The following is a 21,650-nucleotide window of genomic DNA, read 5'->3' as shown; positions in this document are numbered from 1 at the left end:
TCTTGAAGAAAGTCAATCACTTTGATTACGGGGGAACCAGAATTAGTAACACCCTGTTGTGGTCCTGGCACATTGGGAAATGTAAGGCTACCATATTGCATAAATCAGCTGCTTTTGTGAAAATGCATAGGACTACCACCCAGAAGGCAGCTACCCCGGTCTTAGAGTGTATAAAGCTGCAGTCCAGTCAGCTGCCTTGTACTGGGCAGAGGTTTGGGGTATGGCTCCATCAACTTCACTTTCAGAAAAAAACATTTTATAAGATTGATGCCTACCATCAGAGTTATTTTGACCGGCCACTGAAATGGTTCGATTTTCTGGCTTACACACAGGAGCTCCAGGATCTAATTTGGTTGGACTGGAATTGACCTCTTCCATGGCTTTGCCATATAAAAAATGGCTATCTATTTTGTGGCTGGATTTAATGTTGGACGTACCCCCTTTCTATCAATTAGATATCTAAAGGACTAGTAAAAAAAAAAAAACCTTTGCAGGGGTACATAACAGATGAACGAGTGCAGAATTCTAAAAGCGATCGCCTTACAGGAAGGTTTATGGTTAATAAACCAACTCCAATGCTCAAACTATACCTCAATAAGGCTACTCCACAATGGGCTAAACACTTTTTATTAAGGTGTGGCAGACGGCTCCAGAAACTGTGGTTATGCCAGGACTAATTGCAGGATTGGCTTCAAAGTCAACGAACTTCAGGAGTGAGATCATGAGGTATGGTGATGTTCCCGTCTCTGATGAGCCTGAGTGGTGGGAGCTGAGCCCCACTTGGACTTTTCAGATTCTTATTTGACTTACAGGATGTTGATCTAGATAAAGAATGACCCCTAGAAGTACTCTAGCAACTTTAGGATCTTGAATGTGACAGAGACCAAACTTTCGACTTGGTCTGGTCGGGGGCAGTCTTATGTGTGGCAATGCATAGTTTCACCTCACGGTCGCAGATTGCCTTTGGGTTTATTGACTTGCAATAGCTGACTCGACCCCAATAACCACTGTCACAGACATTTGTTTGTGACAGTCCATACAGGGATTTAAACCTATTGATTTAGGGGGAGATGTTTCCCTTGCCCACCGTGAGAATTGAGAAAAAATTTCTGAAGTAAGACGTCTGGGAGATGAGATCCAGATCAACATCTGGTGTCATGAAAAAAAAGGAACCGATGTCAGCGCACAGGGGTGGCCCTTTTATAGGTCCTGCGTGCCATTTCCAGAGCAGGGTGGCGAGGTACTAATGAAAATTTTCCAGATTAAGTCTGGTACCTGGGGAATATTCAAAAGGTGCGGAATCTGCATCTAGAAATCTCGATCAGAAACAGATGTCAAGCTTGTAAAGTTTGAATTAATATGGAGTTTCTGGACTTGTCGTGCTGTAGGATTTTTAGTGCATGCAGATAGTTTTTAATTTTATTTTAACATGTTAGAAATTAGATTTTGTATTGTATTTTAAAGACCAATAAATAAACAATTATACAGCCGCACCTTCCAAGTTATACTGGCCTTCTGAGAGTTAGTTACTTAATTAGTTATACAGGCCTTCTGAGAGTTAATTAGAAATCCTGAACAAACTTTTGTTTCTGTTTGGTGCTTTAAGTTGTGGAGTTTTTAATGACTGTGTGTAGAACATCAGTAGAGTCTCACATCGATTTCTTGTCTCTAGCAAGATAAAGGTACTGTTTCACTGATAAGGTGAGTTTTTACTATTGTGCACCTTTCTTTTCTTTCTTTATAATCTTTATTCGATTTTAAAATAAAATCATAAAAGTCAAATCATTTTAGCTAATACACAAATTATCATCGACATACTCGTACTTATTTTTAAAACACCATGAGAAAACAAACAAGAAAAAAAGCAAACTGTGGGGAAATCCAACAGCTGTAAGTACAATAAAGCAGGCCTAACTTGAGTAAAATTCAGTTGTTTTAAAATTGGGCGTAAAAACTTGTGTCGCAGATTATTATATTTTGGACAGGTCATAACAACATGCAACATGCAGTGTGTCGTTAACTGAAGTATTGTCACAGTTACAGAGGGGCAAGGACAATTTCCTAAAAAAACCATGATTAAGAGGAACTAGTTGAGGGAATAAGTTTAACCTAAAATAAATCAACAGGCGGCGTTGGTGACGTCTCATGTTCCAAGTCAAATATGGTTCCATATTACCGACAGTTTTCACTAAAATCACATGTTGCATCAAATGTTTCATTAGTGCAAAATCCTCACGATCTGCTGACAACTTATCCCTTAAGGCAGATTCAACCCAGCAGCTGTCAGAGCGAGTTATACTAGAAGGATTGTCATACAAGTCGGGCAGCCCTAGAGTCTGCATATTATGTGCAACAAAGGCCAACTACGGAATCAGGAAGGATTTGTCGAATTTTATGCAATCCTGCAAGATTAATCTGCTAAAACCAAGGGGCATATCTACAAGGCGGCGATAAAAAATTATCGACGCTTTTGCGGCCGTTTTCAACCGAAAAGAGGCGATAATTTTATCGCTATATCAGCAAGGTCACGCTATCGCGTGAATCCTTGCCTTAGTGCCTGTTTTCTGAACGCCCAGCTTTGCATCTCTAATGAGATGCAAAGTGAGCGTTCCTTCCTGAAATAACCCGAGAAATGTCGCTAACCGACATTTCTCCAATTATCAAGGGAATCGCTAACAAGCATAGCGATAAGAAAAGTAGCGCTAACCATGGTTATCGCTACTTTCCTTACGCCAGCTTTTCAACTGACTTAGCCATGATATCCTATGGAAGGTGGATATCATGGCTAAGTCTGCCTTGCCCTATCAGCAAGCTTTCGCCAAACGTTGGGCGATTATCTCTGGAATTCCAGCGATAATCGCACAGTTGGCAGCTTGCGCGTTGAATTCTATTGCTTTGGAGATAAGCGTTGTTGATAGCACACGATCTCCGCGATAAAATTCAGCGTTTGCCGACGATAATTATCCTCGCGCTAAGAGCGCTGAGCGATAATTATCGCCTGGTCTTGTAGATATGCCCCCAAGTTCTTCTTTTAACCAGATAGAATGCCGGAGTTTTAGAGGACAGAGACGGAGCTGGTCAATAATGTAATCTAAGCCCAGTTCTTCATGGACAATTTCGTGAGGTACACTTTGTGGAACTCCCAGAAGGCCCCTTAAAAATTAGTTTTCTTCTACTTGGATTGAGGCAACACGGCCATATCCCCATATTTCACTGCCATAGCTCATTAATGGGATGCACTTGGACCTGTAAATTTCCAGGACCAAATGTATATGAGTGCGCCTGAGCCGGCTGGAAAAATCTCCTATGCTAAAGATTGCTCTATTAAAAGACAAAACGTTTTGGGTTATAAGTGAATGCCAATTAAGCCCAGAGTCCAAATGGACCCCCAAATAGCTAAACTTATTTACTAGGCTAATGTGTTGGCCATCTATTACATATTTCATTGTTTTCGTGCTAAGTGGACCAAACTTCATGACATGACTTCAAAAAGTTTGTCGTCAGGTCTAGGCTGTTCATAAAACTGATAAAAAGATTAAGACGTTTTTGTAAGCCTTTAGCTGTCCGGACAATTAAAACTGTATCATCTGCATAAAGCAGGGCCGGTATAGGGCGGCCTCCCACTTTAGGGACATTCATGCCCGGGACTATCAAGTCCTGCTCTATTTGAAGAATATAACAAATTAATTAAAAAGTTGCAAAAATACAGCCTTGCCGAACCCCCACTGCAATTTAAAGTGCCCCAGTGCATTCCCCATTAGGGGCAAACCTGACACTAGCTGAAAGGTCTTTGTGCAGGTCATACAAAAAGTTCATTAAAACTGGATCAACATCCATCTGAGCCATCATGGAGCATAGCTTAGAGCGATTAACTCTGTCAAAAGCAGAACTAAGGTCAGTGAAGGCCAGATGGATTGAGCCCTTCTTGGACTTGGCGTATTTACAAGTTAACAAATAGAGATTCAAAGTTTGCTTTATGGTACCCTGGCCGAGACAGAACCCATACTGGAGGTCAGATAAAAGCCTCTCTCCTCGGCCAAATCCGAGAGGCGGTTTAATAAGATCCAATCAATGATTTTCACAACTGAATCTATCACGGACATAGGCCTGAAACAGGCAGGGTCTGACCTGTTGCCTTTTTTAAAAACAGGGACTATTACTGATTGAGACCAGGTAGGCGGGAGAGGGTTAATGGCTGCAGAGTGTAAATGTAATGTCAGCAAAGGGGCCCACAAATCTATACAGGCTTTAAAAAGGTCCCCTGGTATCCCCTCTTGCCCTGGTGCTTTGTTTGAGGGTAACTGTAAGATGGCAACTTTGACCTCAAATAGATGAAAAACAATATGCTGGTCAGTCCTCAAATCCATCAGCGGCTCAGGCTCCTCATCTAGGCTGTAAATGGCCTTGAAGTGAACAACCCAGGCCTGGGATGAAATAGTACAGGCCTGGTTAGAGAGGTGATCATTGCTAAAAAAATGCGAGTTGAGGACACTCCAAAATGTAGAACTATTGCCCTGCCGACTAGCAACTAATAACTTGTCCCAAGAGTCCTCTTTAAGCGGGGCTTTGCGGTCCTTACAGGCCGATCTGAAAGCGGCCCTGGCCCTTTTCACCTTCTCTAGGCAGCGGGGCCTCGCATGCAGAAGGTTCCAAAGGTCCTTATGGGTTTTAGAACACCGTCCGTCAAACCATCTTACTACATACTCTTCTTCAGACAAACAAGTGTAAAAATCAGCTTGACATGTGAAAACCAAATTTTGGACAAAAACTGAGGGGACAATGGTAGCGCACCTCACCCTTTGGCCCTGATTAGTCAAGGTGATGGGCTCCTTATATAGGGATACTACTCCCGAGGATTGTTTGTCCCAATGAAATAAAGTGGTTAGGGGGTTATGGTCGCTCAGGTTGTGTCTAAAGACTTTAAATTCTAAAAGTGCAGAAAAGAAACAACAGGAAACCAGGATATAATCTAGAACATCGGAGTGCCTCCCCATTAAACGTAGGTATTCTCTCTCTCTCAAGTTATCCTGGATAAAAGCCATTTAATTCACTAGTTCAAACTCGGAAATTAGGCTATTAGCGACATCACCCTAGCGAGTGTGTTTGAAATGCGCCTGGTTATCAGATGGGTGCTCAGAATCTGAATCTCTATACACTGAGCAGGAGTAACAAGAATGCAGATTAAAATCCCCGGCTACCATAATTTCGGTGAAAGGGGGTTCTGATTGATAACAATCATCAATAAATACTTTTAAGACTCGCAACAGCATCTGGCTCATTATTCAATGTAACTGCGTTATAAAAATGAATAAGAAGCAATCTGCACTTATTAGGAAATAATAAAAAGGTACCCAAAATCGTCTTTAGGTTAGACTTCAGGACCACTACTTTACAGTTTTGATCTAATTTTACTAATGTGGTAAGGCCACCACTAGCGCGTCCACTGGCGGAACGGATTGCTGGAACCAAATACGAAGAGAAACCATCTAAATGTAAACATCCCTCTGCGTCCCATGTTTCCTGTAGAGAGAAGAAATCAAAGTTCTTCAACATGCTCAGCTATCCAACATCTGAAAGCTTGCTCTGAACCCCAGCTATATTCCAACTGAGAACCCCAATGGCGTTTTGACTAGGGGTCTCGGGAGCCTAATTAGAAATATCAGCGCGAAGAATAGGGCCCAGTCAATCAGGGTTTTCTAGCTCGCTCAGGGGTAAAAAACGGTTGCTTAGTTGGAGAGTGGTGGTATCAGTAAAGGCAGGGGGATTGGTTAACTCACACCGTGACTTTTTCTGGATCAGATGGCAACGTCTCCTGGGTAGAAAAAGCCCAAAGGAAGAACAGAAATGCGGTGAATTCATGCACCTTTATCCCCCAGAGCTCGAAAATTTGAGACAGCTCAAGCGGGATTATTAAAGTTCACTATTATACAGTCACCCAGAGATGTTTTATGGGACTGGCCTACCCAGCCCGCCCTTCAAACCATTATGATTTCTTCTGCCAAAATCTGAGTAGGAGGCTGGTAAGCATTCATCCTAGTTGCCAGCCAATAGACTACTTTATTCTTAAGTTGAACATACTTTTCCTGTACATCCTTCCTCAAGGGAGGGACATCCACCAATACAACAATATAAGGGGTGACAGCCGGAGGCAGTTGGATAGTGATATTAAAGGGGTAGGCCACCAGAGGTGCATTTTGGGGTATACTAAGAGCAGCTGGTACTGAAGGGATGATTCCTCTGGATAGGCAATTGGCCTGGAACCGAATCTGGCTGACCGGAATTGTCCCCGACTGTACGAGGAGGAGCAGTTTGGTGATGAATAGTGGCACTCAAGAGCGAATGTGATAAGGCTCTAGGTGGAGCCTGAGCCAGGGAAGATGCTCCGGCACCCAGATTGCCGGCAACATTGCTTAAAAGGATTTTGGGACCAGTATTCGGCAAGGTTCTAGAAAAATCACTGGGCCGGCAGCTAATGCTTGAATGTACGTTATCCACAGACCGTTTTAAAGAGCCTACGATTTGTTCCAGTCCAGTTATCCGAGTACCAAAGGCATTTAAAGCTGGAAAGACCTTAGTTTCCATGTTATTAAGAAGTGCCACATGGGAGCCCGCTGTTGTGTCCTGCCCAGGAGCTGTACCTACATCAGGTACAGTTGTGGCTGGAATCTTCCTGAAAACAGTTGTAACCTTCCGTATTGGTTTGGCAGAATGAGACTGTCCCGGTATGGATGTTTTGCGTTGAGCACTCGCTTTACGAAATTTGTCAGAATATTTCAGTGTAGCAACACTGACAGCGGGTTGTAAAGCCTGGGTGATGGGGAGACTGGTCAAAGGACCTTGGGTGGTGGAGGAAGGTGCACGGGACGCATTAGTAGTAATATTAACAGGATTGACACACCCCTCACTTAAAGCATCTGTATCTTGTATTATGGGGAGATGGGTAGCCGCCAGCTCTATTTCGGCACTAATAATCTCATTAGAGAGAACTCCAGCAACTTGGTTTAAAAAAGACAGTATTGTTTTGATGACTCTCAGTCTTTTTTCAGACCCGTTGGAGGTTTCTGCCTTTCTCTTCCCCATACTCCAAAAATCAGATTACCACAGAACTACAGGCCGGGCTGGCAGATTACATGGAAAGGGGCTACTCCCAACAAACTGGAGGGCCACAAAGTCGAAAGATATTCAACAGAAGAGCGCCCACTCCCCGTTTCTGGGGTCCAAGGTCCAGAAGTAAGAGGGGGGCCAAGTCCAGTCTCTACCGAGCAAGAATGGGCGCAAGACGCAGCAATTTGAGCGCCTCCGGGTGCGGCAGTGACTCCTCAGCAGTACCAGGGATTCTGGACCCGGGCCGGGAGGGCGAAGCCAGACCAATGGGGGCCTGGGTAGAACGCCATCCGGAGGCGGGAGCCCGCCCCCGGCCCACATTAGAATGCCGACTCGGATGGCGGGGGGCAGGATTGGATGGGCCCTCCTTTAAACAGAGCAAGCCCCCCCCAATCAGGGCGCGAGGGAGGAAACACGAGGGGGAGGATAAGAAGGGGACAACGGCCCGAAGTAGACACATTCCCCCCCTCGCAGGAAGAAAGAAAGGAATCCCACCCACCCACACCTAAAACACGGGCGTTTCAGCCGTAAGGGGAAAAAGGGTAGCGGAACAGCGGAACAAGCACAAGGAAGCTAGTAGAAAGAGAAAAGTACTAGAAGGTAGATGGAAGGCTCTGACAATGTCCTAGGGATGCCTCATGGCAGGGGCACCGAGGGAGCCAAGGGGCGGCGTGCCGCCATAAAAAGAATAAATGTGATGCTCCCGCAGGACCCTTGGGATGCCTCACGGCAGGGGTACAGAGGGAGAAAATGGCAAGGACTCAGCCTCAGGAAAGGTAGAGTAGATGCTCAAGTAAGATCCTTGGGATGCCTTGGACTACAGGGACCCCTGGGAGAAGGGAGGGCCCACAAAAGGGTTACAGGGCGAGCGGGACGGCACTTGCAGCCCAGGCAGGTCCAGACGGACACCCTCCAAATCGGTAGCAAGCTGAAGCCTAGACCTGTGAATCGGAAGCCCAGAAAAAAGGGGCCCCTCCCCTCCCAGGAAATTGAGGAGGCTGGGTCCATAATGCAAGAGAAAGAATTTCAAGGAACAATAGATGAAAAGATACAACATGGACATTAAATGAGCTGATGACCATGAACGTTTGATATGGATAACATTTTATGTAAAATATTTTATGTGATGAATAAACTGAGACCTTTTCAGGCACCAAAGAAAGTTGTCAGTGGTGATTTTAAAGTAAAAGCGCGCAATTGGTGGTAACAGTGAAGGGAGCGGGACGACGCGACGCCTGGAGGGGGTTTGGGTCTTGCAGTCCTCTCCTCTGATGAGGTTCAAACAAGCGATGTTCCAACAGGAATCAGCTCACAGCAATCAGCTCACAGCAGTGTCTTGGTCCCGGTGCACTGGCCGCAATGCACCACACTCCTGGCCCCGGGCAGGGGAGCAGGCCAGAGAAGCGAGCGGCCCCACAGGATCACACCCCTGATCGCCACACAGGGCCTACTAAGCGTGGGCCATCAGTGCTGCAGGTAGGATCCCAGGTACGAGGCTGGGACAGCGGAAATGGAAAGGGTGGAGTGGTGATGGCAGGTCCAGCGTTAAAGAAGCCCCCGCCCCACATGCCGATACCAGCCACACAATGCGACCAGCCCTAGAGTGCAATTGGGGGCAGGGGGCCCAAAAGTCAGTCACCATATGGGACTCCGGTCCCCACACCAAGAGAGACACAGCCCCGGGCGCTCAAGCCACAGTGCACCTCGCTCCAACCCCAGGGCAGAGGAGCGGGCAGGAAAAGCAGACGGCACGAAGCTTGCTAGACGGCGGCTGTCCGCGCCACAGGCGAGGTCCCAGGAGCACGAGCATCCTAAGGGGGAGTGAGAGTTGAGGGTCGGAGGCCGCCCCCGGCCCAGTGCTAAGGAAGCCATGTTGTGCACCTTCAATTCAAAATTAGCTTTATTCGATTTTAAGACATTTAAAATCATAAAAGCACAAACATAGATAAAAACTGATAAAAGAAAAAGAAAAAAGTAAGATATGTACATTAGTTAAAAACATTGTCTTATCACAAGATGCAAAAAGTGCGTTCAGGTTGAGGTAAGTTATCCTACAAGATGGTATATTCCAGAATTTAGTCACAAATGGACACTATACGTTGGCACTTTTTCTGGTTCTCATGTTTTTCAAAAAAACAGTCATAGCACATACTAGTAATGTACTATCTAGAAATTGTAGGTATAAAAACGCTGGTCTACATTGTCTCCAACCTATCTGTTTTAACAAAGGGAGAATCCATCTTCTTCTTTCCTTTTCATAGAATTTACAAAACAGAATCATGTGAATGATGGATTGTGAGCACACATCATCACAGGGGCAAAGAGAAAGCTCTCTGGGCCAGTTATTTATTCCTGGGTAACTGACCAGCCGATGAAAACTATTGAACCTAAAATGAGTTAAAAGATATCTATCGTATCCCCCCCTTGCAGCATAGGAGCTACGGTTGGATACCATATGTGGTCAAAGTCATTTGATGCTGAACCACCATCCCCTTATTTGCCTCCTGGGTGAATCTGAGTGACTCCAAATGAGTGGAACAAGTTAATTTGAGCTCCTTCCTGGAGATAAAATTCATTTTCTCAGGGGTAAAATAGTACTCTGGGTGGCCAATGTCACTCAAGAATCTTCAAACATAATTCAGCCACATGATCTTGTTAGCTTGATCCAGGTTCATAGAATCCTTAATTATCTCTCTATTTAGGCACATGCTGCTTGATGTCCATACACGGTGCCATAGCAGCACGGGTTGCAGTTTTATAATATCAGAGACGTAGGGGATGCCTAACTCGCTATGACAGTTAAAAACCGGGGAGCTTGCTGGTACAGCTAGAATAAATCTTAAGAATGCATTTTCTACACGTTGAATCATAGATAGACACATCGTGGAAGCCCCGCACTCCAGCCCCGTATTTTGCAATGCTTAAACATTTGGCCTGAAAAATTGTAAGGAGTATACCGGAGGGCCTTTTTCCCATTTTCTTGGAGAGTATAACAAGGGCGGCAGTCGTCTTCATAAATAACAAGCTCCTGCTTTTGACCGCTGGGCCCCAAGAGCCCGTATTAGTGAATAATACACCAAGGTAAGTAAAAGAGTTGGTGGAATCTACTCTGGAATCCCCCAGGGGGAGGCTGTTACATTTAATTCTACCGCGCCCGCAAGTCTTCACAAAAGTTTTTTTAGCGTTTAATTTCAGGCCTAGTTTATCCATGAAGCAAGAATAAGTTGAGAGTGCTTTCTGCAAACCTAATTGCGTATGAGCCATTAGGACCGCGTCATCAGCGTACAGGAGGGCAACTATCGGCCATTTCTGACATACGGAGGATCCTGCGCCATTCCTTCAAGCTCCTGCTCCAAGGCATTAGTATAAAGATTAAAAAGGAACGGCGTAAGAACACACCCTTGCCGCACCCCCCTATCCACTGTAAATGGCGCAGTACATTCCCCGTTTGTGCCATAGCGCACCTTAGCTGTGGCCCCAGAATATAATTGTTTTAAAAACTGGATCAGTACCGGGTCAACTTTTAAATTTGTGAGTATGCTCCACAAGTTATTGTGTATCACACAATCAAAGGCGGCTGTTAAATCTACAAATGCCACATACAGTCTCCCACTCTTTGCCTGTGTATACTTCCCGATTAAAATACTTAAATTCAGAGTTTGTTCAATTGTCCCTAACCCTTGTCTAAAACCGTATTGCATATCACTTACTATGTTATTATCATCCGCCCAGGTTTGTAATTTGTTCAGAACAACTCTGGAATCGAGTAAAGAAATCGGGCGGTAGCAAGCTGGGTTTTCTCGCTCCCCCTTCTTGAAAATCGGGATAATAACAGACTCCGCCCATGTTTTCAGAAAGCCCTTAGCACAACTTGCTTGGAGTACCCTGGTTATCAGAGGTGACCATAGTAAAGGGGTGGTTTTAAATAAGTCAATAGGAAGGCCATCTGGTCCAGGGGCCTTGCCACCACTAATGGAAATTATTGCCTCGGTCACCTCATCAAGGGAGATTTCTAGTTCAATTGGGATAAAGGTAATGGGGTTTTCCACCTGAGGAGTTAAAAAATCATAAGTGATTTCATCATGTTCCTGTGTGCTATAGACCTTTGAAAAATAGTCTACCCATGCCTTTTCATCTATTGCAATTGTGATTGATGCAACATCTTTAGGTTTAAAAAATGGCGCATTCACTGCCCGCCAATACAGGGTCCAATCTTTACTGAGTGATGCATCATAAAGAGCCGTCCATGCCTGGTCTTTCAATTCTTTCATTCGATTTTTTCTTGCTAAGTTATAAGATGTTCTACACTCCTTAATCTCGTCATAGTCTCTCTCTATCCTATGTAGGGCCTCTTTTAGTCTGGAGTATGACTTTGTACATTTTTTATCAAACCACCCATTTTTAAAATCTTGTCTAGTTCTATTACCAGCTTTAAGAGTATCTTGGACAATAGAAGTAATCTGTAAAAAGGCATTCAGAGTAGTTTCGTGGGAAGAGTCTTCCTGCAAGCAAGCAAAAATTGAGTTATAGGTCTTTGTAAAGATTTGCTTGTTCAATTTGTCCGTGTTACAGCTCTCCCATTGCAGTTTGTATCCATTTTGGCTAGAGAGACAGAGACCCTGTGTCCAGGCCAGTTTGTTATTTATTCGCTGGGCTGGCATGTCTGGTAATATTAAATCAATACTTAAGGGCAGGTGATCACTCATAACATTTAAATGAGTTTTAAAATGTGCTACCTAATTTGCATAACAATTTGGGACTATGATAAAATCTATTATGGATTGGCAGCCCCTGCCTATGAAAGTGTACTCAAAATCAACGCTAGGAGAACACAATCTATTTGCAAAGCCAAAGTCGTGGGAAAATAGAAGTTCATTAAACTTTTCACCCCGCGTTAAAATCTCCCACCCAGATGGTGATCATATCTTTGTCGTTGGGGATTCTCAGGTTGCCAATGTCATCACTAAGCTGCCTTAGAGTATCCCCCAGGTGGCCCTTCTCTATATTGTTATAGAAGTTTACCACTGTTAAAATACAATTTGCAACCAGGTGGATCTGCACTATCTGGTAAAAATGTGTAAATGTTATCAATTATATTTTTTGCGTCTCCACTAGATTTGAAATATATATGCAAAGCCCCCCCTTGTGTCTACCGTGATTTGAGCGGGTGGCCGACGTGTGATATGTCTTCTATCCTTCAATGTGTATTTCCTCTACCATCCACGTTTCCTGGAGGCACAGGATATCAAAGTTTTCAATGAAATCGTGCCAGGCTAAATTGTGTTCTTTACTCTGAAGGCCAGCCACGTTCCAAAATAGTGCTATAATGGTCTTCTGATTGGTTGGTTCAATCATGCTTGTTGTTTCTAAATCAGTTTCAAGCGGATAGTCTAGTTCCAGACCTGTGCGCTCTTCGCCGGTTGGGGCACTAGGCAAGCTTAAATCTAATAGGTCAGTAGTGCTAATCCCCGTCCCGACATCAACTCCCTTTATATCTGCATGCTCTATCTTTTTGTTATTCAGGGTAGTGCTTGTGTTGTACCTACTCGCTTCGTATTCTTTTGAATTGTTGTTTTCCCCAGCATCAGCCTTCTGTCCTCTCTTAACCATTAGTCAATCATTCTCGTCTAACGATTGTAGGGTTTCAAATCTATTACGTATCTCCAAATTATAATTTGTTTTGGTGGGTGGTTGTGGTCTACAGTGTATATCCTGTTGCGTGTTCAACCGGCTTGGACGGTAAAAGAAGCCTAAATGGAGAACATTTATACCACTTTCGGTGATCGTCATTTCCTCTGCCCTATTCAGTACTTCCCTAACCAAAGATGGTGAACCAAGGGATAGGACAACACAATCACCACTAAAAGATTTCTTACTGTTTCCTACCCAGGATACACGCCATACCATTTTAAAGGTCCTAAACAATTCCGCTGACAAACCTACTCTATTTCCCAGACAGTGTATGACCTTGTTTTTCAATGTGATCCATGTTTCGGGTTCTCCTGGCTTAAGGACTGGAACATTTGCCAGGACCACTGTGAGGGGGGCAGCTGCCGGTGGGAGGTCAAGGTTATGTACCATGCTTGGGTAATCATGGGATTTAGGAGTGGCTGTAGTTGGTCTAAATTGTGTATCATGTGCAAGCCTACCTCCCTGTTGTTTGACTGCTGTGCTCATCCCTAGAGTGCGTGTCTTGGCTGAATTTCTTACATCGCTATCTTGTGTTTCTGTGGTAGAATTCTTTTGAGTCCCATCCCTACATCCTAATTTACTAGCCGTTTCTACCCGCTTGTTGGAAGTGATTTGGGATCGAAAGCTAGTTGGTGTGTCTGAGTGGTTAGTAATACCCAAACCATGTGGGTTCCTATTCGACATGGTTGGGATCTGATTTTCCATGATCTTTTCCAGTGTTTTACGATCTGAGCTAATCTAGTTTCTAGGCTATCTGTATATAGTTTAATATAGCTTGTTAGCTCTGTGAGCAGGTTTTCCATTTTGTTACTATCAATAGAAGATTGAACGCTACTTTTAATTTTAGGGCGAGGAGAATTAGCTTTTCTTTTTTGTTTCTGGCAATTTCCTTATTTCCCCTGTACTTTAAACGGTGCATTTTTGAGAAGACCTTTGTTAACGGGGGCTTGATGGAGTTCTACCTGGGGTTTATCAGTTGTCATAGGGAGCTTTGGATTGCACTGCCTTTTTGGTGGTGGTAAAGTATCGATATACTGATCGCTGGCTGAAACGTCGTCGATATCATCGTTTGCAACTTGGATACAACCATTTCTGTTCAGCCCTGTGCTCTGGATACCTAGGGGGCGTATCTCATCTGTCCCTTTTGGAGAGATACTTTTATCATAGGATTTTTCTTGGTCATTGGCTTTTAACCCCTGCGCTTCTATATTTAGTGACTCTTCTACAGAAGAGATCTGCTTGTCTATAGCGCCCACTGCACCTGTCAGATAGTTTAGCAAAGACATTTTAGCTTCTTTAGGATTAGTACCCTGTTTGTCAGGTTTAATACAGGCTAATTTTCTTTTTCTCATTTTTATTATACAAGCTGCACTTTGTAAAAGGTAATGTCCATAAAACCGTCGGTTAAGAATAGGCGCAAAAGTCAAATAAATCCGTGGTGACACCTCCCCTTGATAAACACCAATATCTTTTTCCAAGAGTCAGATCCTAAATAGGTTAAAGGAGACAGTTGCACAGTACCTTGTTTAATTGCAGATTATATCGCCCGACTGTTCCAAGAATGGATGAAAGGGGGGTGGCCCAGCCCAGCCTCTTCTGGTCTTGGACGGGAGCAGACGGGCCTGTCCTTGGCACGGGCTTCGCTGGGGCAGCGCCCGAGCACACCCACACACGTCCCGCGCTACGGGAAGGCCGCGCTGTATTTACCGTGCCTCCAGGCACCCTACGATGATGCGCCCGGCAAAGCCTGCTGGGGCTTGTAGTTCTTCCTTGGCCGTTCCCCTCACGGCGGGACCTGGAGGTCAGAATGGCAAAGAGACAGGTCAGCGTGCCATTCCCCTCACGGCTGTGGAGAGGAGGTAAGTGAAGGGAGCCGTTCCCCTCACAGCGAGCCTGCTGGCAATGAGCGCGTCCCGCGCTACGGTAGGGCCGCGCTGTATTTACCGCACCTCCAGGTGCCCTACGAAGACGCCCTCAGCAAGCACCTGCATAGCCTGCTGGGGCTTGTAGTTCTTCCTTGGCCGTTTCCCTCACGGTGGGACCTGGAGGTCACAATGGCAAAGAGGCAGGTCAGCGTGCCTTTCCCCTCACGGTTGTGGACAGAGGAGGAAAATGAAGGGAGCCGTTCCCTCACGGCGAGCCCGCTAGCAATGAGCGCGTCCCCTACTTCTGGAGTGATTCTTCGGTATTTTCGCAGTTTTGTAGGATTTTACCATTCATATTAATTCCATGTAAAAGTAAAACTACATGCAACTGAAACTAATGTAAGAGCAGGAAGTAAAAGCAGTCTTGTTTTCTGTTTAGATATAAAAGAGCTGTCTGAGACTGCAAAACAGCCAAGAAATCCCGCAATTAATGAGAAGTGTTGTGTGAATACAACCTGATAAAGTCTCTTGTGAGTCTTCTCTAATATCTCCGTCCCCTTTTCCCTCCACTTAACCATCAGTATTGAGCACTTTTGGACATGATGTGGAAGGAGACTGGTAGGTTGCTGTAAAGTTTGCAGATCTTAAAACATGATCCTATGTGTGGACTTCAACTGTGGAAGAAATATTTCCAGAAGATTATGGCAGATAGTAGTCCCAGAGATTGGTTTAATTTAGGCTCTGTAGCAAATGATAAAAACATTAACTTATTTATACTTCTCAATCTGTCATGATCATGTGATTCTTAGATGGAGATGTGGTTCTGTGGTGGTAAATGTTTTGTGTTATAAAGTTAGAGCCAACGTTTACGAGTGAGACTGTGTTTCCAACATCTGTCTGTCAGGCAACTTGACTGACTGCCAAGAAAAAAAGGCTGGTGCTTTCCAGGCCATGAAAATATCTGAACACCTTTGTGCCCTGCCCCAATGACAGGCACCGTGAGATATTCACACTGCCTTTAATCCTCTTCTTCACAGTTTTCAAACCCGCTGCATTATAAACAGCCACCCACAACATGAAACATGAAATTGCACAGACACTTCCAGGTGACCCACTTCATTGTAAAATATATTGTATGCTTTATATTCTTTACTCTTTTTTCCAGCGCTCTTCTTAATGTGGGCTTAGAGCATTTCACAGCTGTTTGCAAATTGAGTTCATGAGCTTGCTCGAGTATGGCACGCATATCAAACGTGCGTGGCCGCTACATGTTTTATTTCCTTTGTCCTCCTCCCCTTACCTAATCTCACTGCATTATATTACCACCAGTTACTGCACAATATATCGGCTTTCTCAATCAAAAAGTCATAACACATTTATAGAGTTTCAGTAACTTATATTGCACATCTGCTCACCAAGCTAAATCTTACAACAAAACATTAATAGTAATCACATAGGCTAAACCCAATTCATATACCAATACTTGTCTAAAAATGGCCATTGCCAGTTTACTACGTACCAGAGCACCAGACTTTTCAGTCAAATTGCGTATATTCACGTCTCGCTGAATTCCTGTTTCGGGGTTGGAGCTATTAAGTTTGCATGTACATTACACCATGCAATAAGTGAGACTAAATGATGGAGATTTACAACTTCTGAGATGAAGAACTGTCCAGATTCACTGAACTGCGTTTCAATTTAGGGCAGAAACCAGAGAACAGCTTTGTAGGTCAGGGTAAACAGGCCAACATTAGATACATAATTGTTACACCTCATTTTTAGCTTCAGACTATACTCTCATTGCATTCTTGTATACTTTTTCTTTAATGCCTTTTAGGAGGAATAAACACAGTGATAATTATGGGGTGGGGAGAGGATAACAAAGTGATATATAATGTATACTTGCCTCAAAATCTGTGCAAATTTTCCTAAGAAAAAGTTAATTTCTTTGTTCATCTCTGTTAATAAACCAATACAGAAATAATGTTAAGCATGCGTTTAAACTATAGGTAACAAAGATGTGATAATTACATTCTTTAATGATGGGTTATTCTCACCATTTAAAACCTTTTCAAGCGCCTCTACATTGACATAATCAGTAACAGCAGAGTCTTGTTTTGCTGGAGAAGGACACCAGGAGCTTTCAGAGTCTTCCACCTACAAACACGTAAAATGTGTCAATTCATGCTTGTGCATTAATAAACAGTGGAATAAGAAAATAACGCCTTAGCCATTCAATAAAACATAAAATTAGCATTACTGTAATATTTAGCTCTTTAATGTACAACTGTGGATACTAAACGGTAAGGCAGCCCATATCGTGGCCTGCGTTTATACCCTTTACTACAATGCAAGTTTTTCCTGTTAAGACTAATAAGATATTAACACTTAACTGTGGTCTACTAATTTTTTTAATGTTGGATTAGAAGGCCGTAATGAGTTTCCCGGATCTGGTCTACATCCATCACTGAATGTATTTTAGATCTGCTTTGCTCTGAATATTACTGCCAGAACGTGGATTTACAATTTTGTAGGCCTATTTCGGACCAAATTGTTTTGATGGTAAATTTCACCCAAACTTAAAAGCTGAGCACAAGATGTGGTGAAGTCAGTGTTTGTTCATTACACAACACACCACTTTAGAGATGAAGTTGCCTTGGGGTGGTTTTGATATCGAACTATTAGCATGCCTTGGGAAATATATTACCAACGTGAGATTGGAGTATGTCGTGAAAGATAGTAGGAAAAATCATTATGTGACGAAAAGAGATCATTTTCTGGAACTGATAGTTGTTAATTAAGTTATTGTGTTACAGAAGATGCTAACCCATTCTTCGGTTCTGAAACGAGGGCCAGTGAGGTATCAAGAATTAAATGTGGAGCAATCTTTTAATGACTAATTGTTTTATGTTAGTTTTAATTGTAAATGGAATGCTATAATGAATAAAAATAGTCTACAATACATTTTACCTTTACCTTTCCTCACATTTTTTGAAGGCCTTATATATGTTATTATACTTATATATATATTCACTGAAAAAACCAAAGGTTTCAGGGACGTTATAGTTAGTAATTGGCATTTAAAAAACCTTAGAAATTCACTGAAAAAACCATAGGTTTCAGGGGTGTTATAGTTAGCTGGACATTTCCCTCATACAAAACCCTAGAAATTCCCCTGTTATAGTTAGTTCAGCTAACTATAACTCGAGCCCCCGCAATGCATTGCTGATGATGTCACATATTACATCACTCATGACATCGTCAGTGACATCACTGATGACATCACTGATGACATCTCAAATGACATCACTGATGACATCTTTGATGACTTCATCCATTGAGTATGTGTTTCTGAACAGTTTTAATATGTTTAATATATATATAGGGAAAGGCCTGTTGAAGAATAAGTGGGTGTACAAGTGTGTGAATGGGTGATTTTCTAGGTGCGTAACTGACTCTATAAGTGAGTCATTAAATGTATCTTACTGCAGACTAGTGACTAAACTGTGTGAATGTCTGTATCTGTCTGTCTGTTGGTGTATAAGCGGCTGCATAGTTTTGTGAATAGCAATATGAGCGTCTCTATGGGTTATTGATTGGTTGTCTGAGTATCTGTAAGGGTGCCTGAGTGTATGTGTGGGTGGGGTGCGTGTGACTCTGTGCATAGATGTGTGAGTGGGTGATTCTATGGGTGCATGGTTTTAAGAGTGCAACTGTGATGGACTGTATGGTTGGGTGAGTGTATGTAAGGGTGTGTTAGTGATTGAATGTATATCTCAGTTGTACATGTGACAGTAACTACATATGTGAAACACAGTGTATATGTGTATAAGAGTAAATAACTATCTATATGTGAGAGTGTATGATTGTGGGACTGGCTGTATGGATGAGTGTGTGCTTGTACTAGTAATTGAATAAGAGTGTCAACATTTTTTAGTATTTTTATGAGCAAGTGAACTTGAGTGTGTTTAACTGTATAGGTGAGTCAATTGGACTGTGTTTAATTATTTGCACAACTGACTTGGTGTGTCAGTACCTCAATGGATGATTGGCAGTGTGTGAGTGTCTCTATATATGTGTATAAATGCATATGATAGTCTTGTACGGAGTGACTGTAAGTATGAGTGATTGTACAGGTGAGTGAGTGGAGGTGCATGTAGACCTAAGAGTCAATGAGTGGGTATGTAGTTATTGGTATTGGAGTATCTATGGTTTTCAAAATGGCCATCTGAAATTTTTAGTTGGTGTATCAGAAGTTATATTAGGGTGTGAGAAGGTGTACTAATTTATCACATAGATGATGTCATCAGTGATGTCATCAGTGATGTCATCAGTGATGTCACTGACCATGTCATGAGTGATGTAATATGTGACGTCATCAGCAGTGCATTGCGGGGGCGCGAGTTATAGTTAGCTGAACTAACTATAACAGGGGAATTTCTAGGGTTTTGTACGAGGGAAATGTCCAGCTAACTAAACCTATGGTTTTTTCAGGGAATTTCTAAGGTTTTTTAAATACCAATTCCTAACTATAACGCCCCTGAAACCTTTGGTTTTTTCAGTGAATATATATATATATATATATATTTTCCATCAAGGTGCTCTGCTGCAAGAACGCACTCCACAACAGATGGTTGTCAGGACCCTTTATTTCCAAAAACCGGCAATTGCGTTCCGAATTTCTTAAGCGCCTGACGCGTTTCAAAGCAGATTAGCTTCTTTTTCAAAGGCAGTGCATAGAAGATTTCGGTGCTCAAGACGCACTACGTCACTGATTGGCTTAAGTAGTCCTCCCAGTCATTAGATTAGCATATTGCATTCTGGTAATTGTGGTGCGTCTTTTTAATGAGTCCCAAAATACTTTTAAATTTTGCATGTATTGTCCCTTAGTAGGGTTCAGGCAGCACTCCGGTTGTTTTTACAGGAATCTGTTGTGCCGATGAGGTATTTACAAGTTCCCAACTCCTCCGGCCCCATACCGTAGTGAAGGGGTGGTGCAGTTCTTCACGACCGATGCCGTCGTGTCAATATTTTCCATCAAGGTGCTCTGCTGCAAGAACGCACTCCACAACAGATGGTTCTCAGGACCCTTTATTTCCAAAAACCGGCAATTGCGTTCCGAATTTCTTAAGCGCCTGACGCGTTTCAAAGCAGATTAGCTTCTTTTTCAAAGGCAGTGCATAGAAGATTTCGGTGCTCAAGACGCACTACGTCACTGATTGGCTTAAGTAGTCCTCCCAGTCATTAGATTAGCATATTGCATTCTGGTAATTGTGGTGCGTCTTTTTAATGAGTCCCAAAATACTTTTAAATTTTGCATGTATTCTCCCTTAGTAGGGTTCAGGCAGCACTCCGGTTGTTTTTACAGGAATCTGTTGTCCCGATGAGGTATTGAAAAGTTCCCAACTCCTCCGGCCCCATACCGTAGTGAAGGGGTGGTGCAGTTCTTCACGACCGATGCCGTTGTGTCAATATTTTCCATCAAGGTGCTCTGCTGCAAGAACGCACTCCACAACAGATGGTTCTCAGGACCCTTTATTTCCAAAAACCGGCAATTGCGTTCCGAATTTCTTAAGCGCCTGACGCGTTTCAAAGCAGATTAGCTTCTTTTTCAAAGGCAGTGCATAGAAGATTTCGGTGCTCAAGACGCACTACGTCACTGATTGGCTTAAGTAGTCCTCCCAGTCATTAGATTAGCATATTGCATTCTGGTAATTGTGGTGCGTCTTTTTAATGAGTCCCAAAATACTTTTAAATTTTGCATGTATTGTCCCTTAGGGTTCAGGCAGCACTCCGGTTGTTTTTACAGGAATCTGTTGTGCCGATGAGGTATTGAAAAGATCCCAACTCCTCCGGCCTCATACCGTAGTGAAGGGGTGGTGCAGTTCTTCACGACCGATGCCGTCGTGTCAATATTTTCCATCAAGGTGCTCTGCTGCAAGAACGCACTCCACAACAGATGGTTCTCAGGACCCTTTATTTCCAAAAACCGGCAATTGCGTTCCGAATTTCTTAAGCGCCTGACGCGTTTCAAAGCAGATTAGCTTCTTTTTCAAAGGCAGTGCATAGAAGATTTCGGTGCTCAAGACGCACTACGTCACTGATTGGCTTAAGTAGTCCTCCCAGTCATTAGATTAGCATATTGCATTCTGGTAATTGTGGTGCGTCTTTTTAATGAGTCCCAAAATACTTTTAAATTTTGCATGTATTGTCCCCTAGTAGGGTTCAGGCAGCACTCCGTTTGTTTTTACAGGAATCTGTTGTGCCGATGAGGTATTGAAAAGTTCCCAACTCCTCCGGCCCCATACCGTAGTGAAGGGGTGGTGCAGTTCTTCACGACCGATGCCGTCGTGTCAATATTTTCCATCAAGGTGCTCTGCTGCAAGAACGCACTCCACAACAGATAGTTCTCAGGACCCTTTATTTCCAAAAACCGGCAATTGCGTTCCTTATTTCTTAAGCGCCTGACGCGTTTCAAAGCAGATTAGCTTCTTTTTCAAAGGCAGTGCATAGAAGATTTCGGTGCTCAAGACGCACTACGTCACTGATTGGCTTAAGTAGTCCTCCCAGTCATTAGATTAGCATATTGCATTCTGGTAATTGTGGTGCGTCTTTTTAATGAGTCCCAAAATACTTTTAAATTTTGCATGTATTGTCCCTTAGTAGGGTTCAGGCAGCACTCCGGTTGTTTTTACAGGAATCTGTTGTGCCGATGAGGTATTGAAAAGTTCCCAACTCCTCCGGCCCCATACCGTAGTGAAGGGGTGGTGCAGTTCTTCACGACCGATGCCGTCGTGTCAATATTTTCCATCAAGGTGCTCTGCTGCAAGAACGCACTCCACAACAGATGGTTCTCAGGACCCTTTATTTCCAAAAACCGGCAATTGCGTTCCGAATTTCTTAAGCGCCTGACGCGTTTCAAAGCAGATTAGCTTCTTTTTCAAAGGCAGTGCATAGAAGATTTCGGTGCTCAAGACGCACTACGTCACT

The 21,650-nt window shown here is 43.3% G+C and overlaps 1 protein-coding gene across 2 annotated transcripts in view; it reads right to left on the bottom strand.

Moving 5' to 3' along the window:
* TEX12 (testis expressed 12) overlaps positions 1 to 21,650 on the bottom strand; it is a 299,352-nt gene that overhangs the window by 233,851 nt on the left and 43,851 nt on the right. For both annotated transcript variants that reach the window (XM_085609297.1, XM_085609298.1), the window contains exons 6-7: positions 16,718 to 16,817; positions 16,567 to 16,618 (exon numbers count right to left, since the gene is read on the bottom strand). In XM_085609297.1, coding sequence (XP_085465423.1) covers positions 16,567 to 16,618; positions 16,718 to 16,817 — 152 coding nt within the window. The remainder of the gene's footprint in view (positions 1 to 16,566; positions 16,619 to 16,717; positions 16,818 to 21,650) is intronic.

The sequence above is a fragment of the Triturus cristatus genome, chromosome 6, assembly GCF_964204655.1.
Source record: "Triturus cristatus chromosome 6, aTriCri1.1, whole genome shotgun sequence".
Taxonomy (NCBI): Eukaryota; Metazoa; Chordata; class Amphibia; order Caudata; family Salamandridae; genus Triturus; species Triturus cristatus.
Note: the sequence above shows the minus strand (reverse complement) of the source record. Positions and strands in the feature narration are given on the sequence as shown.